We start from the raw sequence: 12232 nt of genomic DNA on the forward strand, positions 1-12232 counted from the left end.
TTTGTTTCCCACATCATAGTGGTGTATGTGTATACCTGTATGAGTAAGAAATTAATTTAAGTCTCTTTTCAGAGCTTTATTTTGCCTGTGTTCCTGTAGAAGCTGATTTAGAAGCCAGAGTTTGTAGAATAGAGCTTCTGGGCAACATATTTTAGGTTTGCATGTTAGTTTGGGTAATAGTGGCACAGAATCCAAAAAAACTCAGAAGAGTGAGTAAAATTGTAACAAACAAGTATCAGTCATGGAAAGAAGTATAGAAAAGAATATACTTGTTGCTTAGGATTATAACCCAGGGACTGGGGAATAGTTCATGAATTTCAAACACAGAAAATAAACGCTTTTGACTTCTGAGAATAACTTCGGAGTTTCTGAATTGCAGGTATTCACCATGGGAAACTTCAGGTGGTAAATATTTTGCAAATGCAACAGCACTAGGAAATCCATTGTAAATCAAAAAACATTATTGTGTCAGAGAACAAAAAATCATCATGCAAGTATTGTTAATTAGAAGAAATGCAAAGGCTGTTAAAAAGACAATATGCATGAATTGTCTGAACTAATGTGAAGTTATGAGGATGTCCTTGTACAACTTAAAATCATAGATGACAAAGCTATCACTCCAGAACACAAGCAAAAAACCCATAGACTTTTTTTTCACTTTCACTATTTTTTTTCTATTGGTATTTTTCTGGTTTTTTCTATTAGGACAGTATGCAGTTTGGGTTTTTTCTTCAGTGTGGATAATCTGGCCTTGGACTAAAGTGCTTTTGGTCTTCTGTTTATTCATTTTTATCTTGTTCTCAGCTGTTAGCAGAAAAGTGGAAGAAAAATGAGGTTTGGGAATGCAGAAGGCAGCAAGTCCTGGGCAGCTGGCAGTGTGGGAAGCTAAAAGACAGTATGTGAAGGAGAAAAGACTATGAGAAAGGAACTTCAAGTGTTTGTTTGGTCCAGAAAATAGGGAATTCTAAAGTTAAAACAGGGCACCAATTTCAAAAGCGTAATGTAACACTTGGATAGACCACTGCAGAGTTGGCTGCTGGGAGGGGTAAATTAGGTCTGCAGACTGATGGCAGGGAGATGTCAACATGGCAGAAAATACTGAATTTTTAATGAAAGTATGACTTACATAGTTTTCTGGTTTTTATTTTCAATTTTCAAGCACTTTTTTGTTTTGATCTTAAGTAATACTTTGGAAATTTTGTAGGAAAGAGCAGTCTCCTTCAGAATTATGGCAGGACTGCTTCAACAGTGAATAGCATAGGCTGGCAGTGCTTTCTCCTTTTAATACATAAATTGTGTCTGGTTTTAAGGCAGAATGAAACCATCACTCCTCAGAGGTGACTCTTCTGGCTTTTTGATGCTGTGTTGAAATGCTGAACCAGAAAGTAAATATTTAAGTTAAATACCACAATTAACTATTTAAATTCCATCTGGGATTCTCATTTCTTTTTAGCTTCGTGATTCCACAGAGCAGTTTCAGGAATACTACAGACAAAGACTACGTTACCAGCAGCACTTAGAGCAGAAAGAGCAGCAGCGACAGTTGTATCAGCAGATGTTGTTAGAGGGAGGAGTCAATCAAGAAGATGGAGCTGACCAGCAACAGAACCTTACTGAACAGTTTCTTAACAGGTTGGGGGAGTTTCATTCTTCTACCCACCCATATCCCTCTGTAACTTCTCAAAATAACCTGGTTTGATGGCTTGGTTTTTTAACTTGTCATTTGTTATTAGATCTATCCAGAAACTAGGAGAATTAAATATGGGTATGGACAGTCTTGGAAATGATGTACAAACACTTAGCCAGCAATGTAATGGGAGCAAAGGGATTGCATCTACCAATCCAGCAAGTAACTTCACATCAGCACCTTCAGATGGTAGCCAGAGGATAGCAGCTGATAGCCCAAATCTGAATACAAGCACTCCTCGAAAGTGTGGATCAGCTAACCAGATACCCTTTCCTGAAGAGTCACCTGTACAGGGGAATCAAAGGTAAGTTCCTGGAGAGCATTCAGGACTGGATATATCCTTCTGCTAGCACTGTGGGAGAGCTGTTGGTATTTATCTTTAGTTATCTAATTAATTTGTCATTGAATAGGGGTATTTAGCTCATGATCAGTGTTTTCTAAATATTTATGCAGAGATTATGAGGTCTTTTTTTTTTTTTTTTTGGACAGCATGCATGAGGAATAGTGGTTATTTGTTATGGCTTACATTTTATACTTGTTTTTAATTTTGGACTTTTTATTCCATCCTATATGTATAGTTCTTGTTTATTTTGTGCTATACTAAGTTTCTGGAAGCTTTTTTATGAAATACAAATCAGATGAAGGGAGAAGCAGAGCAGAATGGGAACTGAATTTCTTCTGTTAACTAAAAGCAGTGCTGACCTGAAAGTCACACCTCTGTGTGTATATATTGTATCTATATAGAATATGGAATGTTACAGAATGAAAAATATTTTTAACTTGTGTTCACTTGTTCAGTGCTTAGAGTTGCTGCAAAAAGCAACTTTTACCCTTTGTAAAAGTAATAGTTTAAGGGTAATGATTCAGACATGTATAACACTTTACACAAATTAATCAGTTCTGAGAATGACTGAAGCTGTAACTTTAGTCAAAAAAATACTTACCAAAAAATCTGTCCCTGCTCTTGTTTTGTCTTGTGATTTTAAACACTTCACCAAATCAAAACAGTGCATCAGACCATGCTGTCAGTCAGCCACAGTCGGAAGACTCTTCGGGGAATTTATCTAGGACAAGAGGCGATGAGGTGAGTTTTCTCGTTGTCTTTTACCATGTATGTTATGAAAAGATTCAGTATTTAATCCTGAGTATGTGACAGCCTCTTACTGTTAAGAGATACATAGAATGAATTTTGGTTGCTGCAGTGCCTACAATCACAGAACCATTGAGATTGGAAGGGACATCTGGAGACTGAATCCAAACCCACTGCTCAAAAGAGAGTCAATGAGAGCAGGTTGCTTGGAGCTGGGTCCAGCTGGGTTTTGAGGCTCTCCAAGGATGGAGGATGTTCCCCAGCCTTTGTGGGCTACCTCATCCCATGTCTGACCACCCTCACAGTGTTTTTAAAACACCAAAAAAGTTGAAGTGGAATTTGCTTTATTTTATTTGGTGCTCAGTGATTCTGGTCCTTTCACTGGGTACCACTGAAAAGAGTCCTGCTCCATCTTCTTTACTCCCCCAGTCACATATTTATATACACTGGTGAGATGTACACATGCACACCTTGAAAAGCCCTTCTGATCTCAAGGCCAAATGGTACCAGCTCTTTCAGCTTCTCCTTGTACAACAGATGTTCCGATGGGATGTCTTTTACAACCATTGTTTTGTGTTTTCCAGGCTGAAACTTTGAGTGTTGGACTCCAGTCAGTATGGTCTGAAAACCCAGGGAAATAGTTAATAGGGAAATAACTGCAATAAGTATATTCCAAAGTTTCTACATCGGCTAAATAAAAATCATAATCTCAGAAAGGTGGTCAAGAAGTCACAAGGAGGATGGTGTAATAAAGCTTAGCATAATTTAATGATAACTTTGTGTTACATACAGGGTGAAAATCTGATTCTATGTTTAATAGTATATTTGCTTTAGAAACTGTGTTTGACTTGGACTGTTTTCACTAAAAATGCATCTTTGTTCCTTGTGCAAGTTTCACACAGATCAAATGTACTTACAAATAAACTTTAGTATTGCCCATCTGAGGTGGGCTGTTCTGAACAAAAGCAGGTGGAAGTCTGGAGGGAGAATGAGAAATGTTAATCTAATGTTATCTGTAAAAGTCAGTTGAAGAAAAGAGCTTCAAGTATGGCGTTCTTGGACTTGGAGTAGACATTGTTTACAAAACTGTACTCTGAGAAATCCAGCCTGCTGTGCTGCTGTTTGTTAATACTTGGCTACAGTAGCTTTCCATTATTCCACAAAGCAGTCACACCTAGTTTTAAATGTCCAATTTTACACAGAAGAACCTAATTTGACTGTTATCCTTTTACAGGATGACAAATCAAAAAAGCAATTTATTTGCATTAATACTCTAGAAGACACACAAGCTGTCAGAGCTGTAGCCTTTCATCCCAGTGGGAGTTTATATGCTGTCGGCTCCAACTCTAAAACTTTGAGAGTTTGTGCCTACCCAGAAGTAATTGACCCAAGGTAAGAATGATAGTATAATCATTTATTTTTCTGTGTCATGGCACTTCTTTCTCCTGTACCTACTGATACCTGTACATTTCATACCTTTATTTTATTGTCATAAATAGAGCAATGCTCTCCTTGGAATCCTGAACTGCTATACAGAAATAAGGTGATGTGCTGACGTATATTTGTGGGCTACTTCTTTGCTCTTTCATTACTTGCAAGATGTATTGCCACAAGACCACACCTTTCCTTATAAAAGTGTTATCTTTTGTCTCAGCAGTTGGGCTTTTCTGAGTGTACTGGTTGGCCTGTGGTTTTGGTATTCCAGCTGTAGGAGTGGGAGAAACCATGTGTCAGTTGCCAAGCCAGCACAAGCTGGACTTCACAAGATTCAGTTTCTGGCAGGAGAACAAACTTAACAGTAGAGAAAGTTGTATCTTCTTGAAATTTTACAGCAAAACTTGCCAGAGCATGTCTGTTGACCTGTTTTTACTCGAAACATTGTTTTCTAGGTAGGTTCCTTGACAGAAAAACCACTATGTGGTTTGCTGTGCACCTGTATTTTCAGTTTTCTTTCCACCTATCTTTTTAACAGGACAGGGAAAATACACCTGGAAATAAGTGTTGCCACATCAATAACAATCTCCTTAATTCTGCTCAACTTATATTATTTTCTTGGAGGAAGGGAGAAGTGCAAGCATCTAAAACTTCACAATTTCATAGGGAGCTAGAAGTGTGCAGTGATTTTATCTGGGATATCTTCCCACTTTAGGACTGATGTTTGTGCTTCCAAAATGTTAAAAAAGTAATCTGATTTTCTTTTCCTCCTTAAATATCATCAGTAAGGTAGCCTTTGAAGTTTAAATCCAAAATATTTATGAGCAGTGTATGTCACAACAAAAAAAGGAATTGATTTCTGTTACCTAATACAAGCCAGCTTACTGGGCTTGAAGCCCAAATAGCCTCTTGACTGGTGAGCAAAACTTGCTGGCTCCTGCACAGCTGCTTATTCTGCTTGTTAGGAAAGGTTAGGGCAACTGCAGCCTTAGTTTCTACTTGCAGTGCACGATCTGATGTGACAGGAGGCATAGTGCATCTGGACATGAAAGGAATACCAAGATTTCCTTAATTCTGAACTTGTAATTCTTCCACTTACTGTTGGTTTTAACTATGCTTACAGTTTGCCTAAAATATTTCATCATGGGATTTACAAGTCAGCAGAGAGATTACATTATCTTAAAGATACTCTAATCCTTGTAACAACACGAGTCTAGACATGCATTCAAAATTACGTGCTTCTCAAAGAGCTGTGGTTGTGTGGAATAACTGTTCTTTGAAGCTCTTTTTTTTTAATTGTCCTTCAAACTGATTAACTATTCAGGACAGGTTGGTTTAGAGTTGTTTTTTTTTCCTTTCTCTAAAGGTATAATAGTAGTGGGGGGTTTTTTGCACACCTTTAAGATTAAACACTGACAGATACATGTTACAGTTCTGCAAATGTTGCTCAAATAATAACAGTGCTTCCGTGCAGTGGATTGGCAACATGTGGTCTCTGATCTGGGTAGATGTTCTCCTGTCCTGAGAGAGTCAGTGATCCTCAGCTCTTAACGTGTGGTGAATCCAGACTCAGAGTGTGAGATAAGGTATTAGGCCATTTAGGAAAATCTGTAGTGTGTTGAGTGATCCTGATTTAGGCTAATCTGTCATGGATTTCCTCTCTGGCAACAAATAAAATTAGCTTCCATGTAGATTTGCTTCAGTATTCTTTACTAAAGCCATGTTAATCTCCAAAGTTTTTTAACAGTCTTGGATGATTGTCTTCTGCCTTTTCTCTCTGCCACTTTTGTTCAAGTATTTATAGTAAGGTTTATGAATTTTTTCAATACCAATTTAATTTGTTGAATTTCTCCTGTTAATGTTACTGGAGTGGTATGGAGGTTGATACTGCAATACTTTATCCTAAGTACTTGATTTATCCCTGCTGTGAGAGCAGAGAAAGAGCATTATAGGAAGGTAGTTGATTGAAATCAAGGAAATGTAAATTACTGGGACTGTTGCTTTTATTGCAGCCATGTCTAAATCTGATACGGTTTTATAAATAGTAATCTATGGTGTATTTAGATGCCGCCAGGATTCTTGCATTAACATAGAGTGGTAAATCTGTTTTTCTTGCACAGGCTTGGCCTACTGTTGCTTAGTTGAACTTGTGCATATTCAAAAGTGGCCATAAAATTAAGTTGTTGAAGTATGAAGGATGTAGAGAAAAATCACACCAGTTTCGGACTCTGGGGATAATGTTTTGTTGTCCTGTAGCTAGTAATTACTGTATTTTATCTGTATCAACCATTTAGAGATGAAGGGACTGCGTAAGTTCTTTTTGCACATTCAGCCACAGATACAATGGGAAAATGGGGAAAAACTGAGAAAATGAGATGTCTTTTGTCTTTGATCGCGTATATATGTTTCAATGCAAGTAGTCATATGAATTTCATGTAATCCAAGATAACAGAAAAATAGTATTTTCATTTTAGAATGCTTTGTTTCCCTTAGAAACAAAAGGAAATATGATTTTTTTTTTCTTTTACCAGTGCTTATAGTACTCCTAAACAGCCTGTAGTTCGCTTCAAGAGGAATAAGCATCATAAAGGATCAATCTACTGTGTAGCCTGGAGTCCCTGTGGACAGCTGTTAGCTACTGGTTCTAATGATAAATATGTGAAAGTGCTGCCTTTTAATGCAGAAACTTGTAATGCAACAGGTACTGTGTGTATATTTAGTTCAAAGAATTTATTTTGAATTACTGTCCAATATTTGTCAAAACCATTCAAATTACATTGATTATGTTTTGTTATTTTTATTCTAGTATTTTAATTTAGTCTCTTTTCCCTTTTACTATCAATGTTGTCTCTATCCAGCAAAGAATCACTGTGAGGTTGGGAGTTACCTTTAAGGTTTTGTTTGGGTTGGGTGGCAGTGTTTTGGTTTCATTTTGCAAGACTCTGGTATTGTGCTATCTCCTGGCAGATTCCTCCCCATTACAGTAAAACAGCCAGATGCTCTTACCTACTTCTAGAGCTTGGTTGTCACCAAGAATTTATTTCCACTCCTAGTTCCCTTTTCTCTTGCCTAGCTCTCTCTTCTCACCCATTTTAGAAAGGTTTCTGTCCCAGCAAATATGACTTCCCATGCCCAGCCCTCCTAATCAATACGTTGAATGTGGCTCTTATCTTTTCTGTTTTGAACTTAGGCTGCTTTGTCCTTCATGGTTCAGTGCTCTCAATGATCCTTTCCTCCTGGCAAAGAGCTCCTTTTGAGTTCACCAGAGTTTATAAAAAGAAATAAATGTACTCTGTAAGAAACCTTGGCTGCAGCTGGCAGTGGTGATGGTCTATGTACATTTTGCAAAGCTTTAGGAAGTAGGAAGTGCAAGCGACACTCAAACCCAGGATTCTTAGAGATTGTATTTGAACTGTAGTAACTGAAATAGTCTGTTCTGCGCTAAAGTGCACAGCCATGTTTGCACTTGGTGGCACATTCGCCCTTGCCTAAAATACTCTGCATTATCACTCTAAAGAGCACAGCACTAACAAACAAAGTATGCCTTACTTTGTTCCTTGATTTTTAAATTATTTTAGGACCAGATTTGGAATTCAGCATGCACGATGGGACAATCAGAGACCTTGCTTTTATGGAAGGCCCAGAAAGTGGTGGTGCTATTTTAATAAGTGCTGGAGCAGGGGACTGTAATATTTACACAACAGATTGTCAGCGAGGACAAGGCCTGCATGCCCTAAGTGGTCACACTGGTATGTACAGTGTGGCTTCTCTCACACTTTCTAAGTCTATATTATAATTCTGATAAAGTTGTTGGGTCGTTTTGGTTTGATTTGGTTTAAAGTAATTGTGTTTTTCTTTTTAGAAACACTTTTTTTTTTCCTCTCCCAATTTCTCTTGAGGTATTTTGAGGGGAGTTGAGCAGTGTTTGTTCTTAAATATGTTTGCTGCTAATCTGATGGAGAGAGTGCACACCTCATTCCAGAGAAGGCACAAAGCTGGTTATTGCCATGCACTGGCAATGGATCATGCAACTTGCAGGTTTTCCACAGGATTGTTAAGTCTCTGAATGCAAAAAATAGTCCCAATTGTAATATTTTAGTGTTGGATTAATGATGCTTAATCAAATTAAGAAGTCTTCTTGTTCACAGGACATATTTTAGCACTTTATACATGGAGTGGCTGGATGATTGCATCTGGATCCCAAGACAAGACTGTAAGATTCTGGGATTTGAGAGTGCCAAGCTGTGTTCGTGTTGTGGGAACAACATTTCATGGAACAGGCAAGACTTGCTATCATGCCTCTGATCATTCTGGCATGAAAATAGACTTTGAAGATGTCAAGGTCATATAGAGAGAATGGGGGGTGGGGGTTGTGGCACAGAAGAAAGGCTTGGCTTAAAGAAAGAACCTGTCAGGATATCTATACCTGTGGGGTTGGTTTGTTTGTTTGTTCCTAAAGTACTATTTCCTTTCAGAAGATGGGTAGTTTTTTTGCCTTATGGCTTTCAAACAGACACTTTTAAGCATATTCAAATACAACAACCTAACTGAAGTCCTTGAAACTATAGGACCAGGGTGAATTCCTTGCAGTATTCCACATTATTTCATAGGAGTGACTTTCTTTCCTGTGATGGAACAGAGACTTTCTCATGCAGCTTTAATAGTGTCTTTGCTATGATTCGTGTGTGACCTATGGCTTCAGAGTTTTTAGTGCTGAAATAGAAAGACTTTCTTATTCTAAGCTGGGTATGTTCACCTTAAATTTGAGGCCAGCTTTTGGTGTTCTTTCACAATGCATGTTCTTGTGTTTTAAAAAAAAAAAAAAAAGGCTGTTTGCAAAACCATAGTTAACTCTACTGTGTGAATGCTGGGTTTCTGTCCCCTGCAGGGAGTGCTGTAGCCTCAGTGGCAGTGGATCCCAGCGGCAGGCTGCTGGCCACGGGCCAGGAGGACTCGAGCTGCATGCTGTACGACATCCGCGGGGGCCGCATGGTGCAGAGCTACCACCCCCACGCCAGCGACGTGCGCTCCGTGCGCTTCTCCCCGGGCGCGCACTACCTGCTCACCGGCTCCTATGACATGAAGATCAAGGTGACAGACCTGCAAGGTAACACAGGCCAAGGGTCACAGGTTAACTTCCCATTTGGGGCTTTTAATGTTGAAGTTGACAACTTGGCTCAAGGATCAGGTTTTACTTTAAAAGGGGAAAAAATAGTAGAGCTTTGAAGGTTGGACGTGTATATTTGTGATTGTGTCTGTTTGAAATTGGCTAATTGTGTTGCTGAAAGTGTAGGCTGTGAACTGAATCATGTTTTGGGGTGAGGGTCTCATTACAGTAAAACCACTGATTAACACTGTTGCCTGGTGAGATGGCCATTGCTTTCAGACAACGTTCATAAAATTGACCCTTAGAAAAACTGTAAAGAAGTATAGTAATTCTCATTTTTACTGGGATGAGTAAAGAAGAGGGAAGATATTGACGTGATTTTCTTGGACCATTAAATTTTAATCACCTAGCGTAAGAATGCTGGAGATCTGCAATTTTAAATTGTACTGTGCCCAGTAACGCCTAAAAACTGAAACACTGGGGCCTTTTGTTATGCTCTGTGTGAGAGAGAGAAAGGGGGGTCAAGTGCACTTCATAAGGTGAAATACAGATGTAGGCTTTAAGTAAGCAAACTGGTTAAAAAAGACCTGCCACCCAAGGCTGGGATATGGGTTCATGAAATGAGTAATGACTTCTGTTCCTCTTCCACAGGGGACCTGACAAAGCAGCTTCCTCTGATGGTGGTAGGGGAGCACAAGGACAAAGTTATTCAGTGCAGATGGCACACGCAAGATCTTTCCTTCTTGTCATCTTCTGCAGACAGAACTGTAACCCTTTGGACCTACAATGGTTAGAGTACAAACAAAGGCAACTATGCAGCTAAAGCACAGAGACCCGAGACTACAGAACTGTCAAAACAAGTAATAATAATGAGGCTTTGAGAGAGCAGCAGTTGAGCAGGAGAGTGTCTTATCAAGAGGAGGGGCACTTGTCACTGATTTTTCTGGTTTCTAGGAGGTCTTGGTGTTTTTAGTATATTCTTTTGCAGTGCTTCCAGTCTTCCATGTTGAACTCATGCTGCTGTGACCTATTGTAGTCTTGTTGCCAAAGTCTATGAGGAGAACTCTTCTGTTGTTGATGTGCACTCAGAGTAACATGAATGATGTGTTTACAGTTTGGTATTAATTGCATTCCTTGTTCTTTGCCTCAATGAGAATTTTGTATAGAAACTTAAGTTGAGGAACACTCTAATCAAGTCTGTATGTAACTAGTTACACACACACACATAAAAGAAAAATTACTTCCACTGTTTTTTCAGGTTTATTGTATTCATCATTTTTAAACAAGAGCTCAAACTTTATAACATCTCCACAGTTTCAATGTTTTTAGTAAAAGAAAATCTGAACTTTAAAGGTTGACTAGGTAGTAACCACTTCTCGATTATGGTCCATTATATAGTGGGGGTTTTTCTTTTTTTCATCTAACCTGGGAAAAATGTTGCTGTTTTTACTACATGACTTTGTTTTGAACCAGCTACCATGTTGGAGGGGAAAAAGTAAAATATTGACTTTTTTCAGTAGGAACGTGTAATATTTTACTTTTTGAATGCAACAGAATACCTCTGTGTATAATGTACTGTAGAAAAGAGTGGATTGGCAGCAGTTGTCACAGTGAGCTTAATGGTAATGGCTATCAATTTTTCAAGTAAAAGGGATACCATTAATGCTGTAATAGAAACCAGCATGGCTCAAAATGCTATGTCTGCATGATAATTTAAGAATTGTTTAAATTCCCGGTTCAGAAGCTTATCTGAATTTTATTTCTTGCACTGTTTATGGGAAATTGCAGTTTTATTTCTACAAAACTTTAGATTCTAATGTTTATGTATTGTTATATTTTCATATTGTACAGTTCCTTTTACTTTTTAAAATATAAACCTTAAACTTTAGGTTATTTATTTATTTGAACTGCAGTTAAGTTTTGGATTCTCTTGGTTACTAAATTATATGTGCACTGTAGCAAGCATTTTTAACTATCGTATAAAAGTGGAAAGGTAACTATAGAAGTGTATCTGTGCTATAATCTCAATAAAGACCTCCAACACCTGCACCCGTTTCATGTGTTGTTTTGGATTCTTGGTTTATAATTCCTCAATCCAACTGTGATACAACACTTTGACATATGATTTAAGTATGCCAGAACTATAAAATACTTAAGAGCTTTGATACTGCTTCCAAGAATCGGAATTTGCAGTGCAGTAAGTAATAATACAGTGGTGTAGAGCTGAAAATCTTGTTTATTTTTTATTAGTTACATAGACAATAATATGTATGTATGATCAATGATATATATGCAAAGTTACTTTGGAGGAAAATAGTGTCTCTCTAGTTGTCTCTCTGTGGTCAAAGCTGGCAGATTATGTAAATTAGTATATAAATTAATTAGTTAATTAGTATATCTATAAATAGTGATTTCCTGACATTAATTTTATTTCAAGTTGTGTCATTACAGAGCGGATCTGGTTTTACATCCATGGTTTTACACCCCGCCTCCTGTGTTTGAGCTTGCATTTAGCGCAGGTACGCCTCTCGGCTGTGTGCGCGGGCCCGCAGGCGGCTCCGCGCACCGGGGCGGGCGGTGCCGGGCGGGCTCGGGGCGGCGCTGCTGCGGCTGCTGCTGCCTCTGGGCGGGGCCGGGCGGGCTCGGGGCGGTGCTGCTGCTGCGGCTGCTGCTGCCTCTGGGCGGGGCCGGGCGGGCTCGGGGCGGTGCTGCTGCTGCGGCTGCTGCTGCCTCTGGGCGGGGCCGGGCGGGCTCGGGGCGGTGCTGCTGCTGCGGCTGCTGCTGCCTCTGGGCGGGGCCGGGCGGGCTCGGGGCGGTGCTGCTGCTGCGGCTGCTGCTGCCTCTGGGCGGGGCCGGGCCGGGCCGGGGCGGCGCTGCTGCGGCTGCTGCTGCCTCTGGGCGGGGCCGGGCGGGC

General features: G+C 39.4%; 1 protein-coding gene across 3 annotated transcripts in view; it reads left to right on the forward strand.

Annotated features, from left to right (window-relative positions):
* Positions 1 to 11367, forward strand: part of WDR47 (WD repeat domain 47) — a 29834-nt gene extending 18467 nt beyond the window's left edge. For all 3 annotated transcript variants that reach the window (XM_048312563.1, XM_048312562.1, XM_048312561.1), the window contains exons 7-15: positions 1454 to 1632; positions 1734 to 1991; positions 2696 to 2771; positions 4012 to 4169; positions 6743 to 6912; positions 7790 to 7960; positions 8360 to 8491; positions 9100 to 9318; positions 9970 to 11367. In XM_048312563.1, coding sequence (XP_048168520.1) covers positions 1454 to 1632; positions 1734 to 1991; positions 2696 to 2771; positions 4012 to 4169; positions 6743 to 6912; positions 7790 to 7960; positions 8360 to 8491; positions 9100 to 9318; positions 9970 to 10112 — 1506 coding nt within the window. In that variant the 3' untranslated portion in view covers positions 10113 to 11367. The remainder of the gene's footprint in view (positions 1 to 1453; positions 1633 to 1733; positions 1992 to 2695; positions 2772 to 4011; positions 4170 to 6742; positions 6913 to 7789; positions 7961 to 8359; positions 8492 to 9099; positions 9319 to 9969) is intronic.
* The last annotated feature ends 865 nt before the right edge of the window (positions 11368 to 12232 follow it).

This window comes from Corvus hawaiiensis, chromosome 9, assembly GCF_020740725.1.
Source record: "Corvus hawaiiensis isolate bCorHaw1 chromosome 9, bCorHaw1.pri.cur, whole genome shotgun sequence".
NCBI classification, from domain to species: domain Eukaryota; kingdom Metazoa; phylum Chordata; class Aves; order Passeriformes; family Corvidae; genus Corvus; species Corvus hawaiiensis.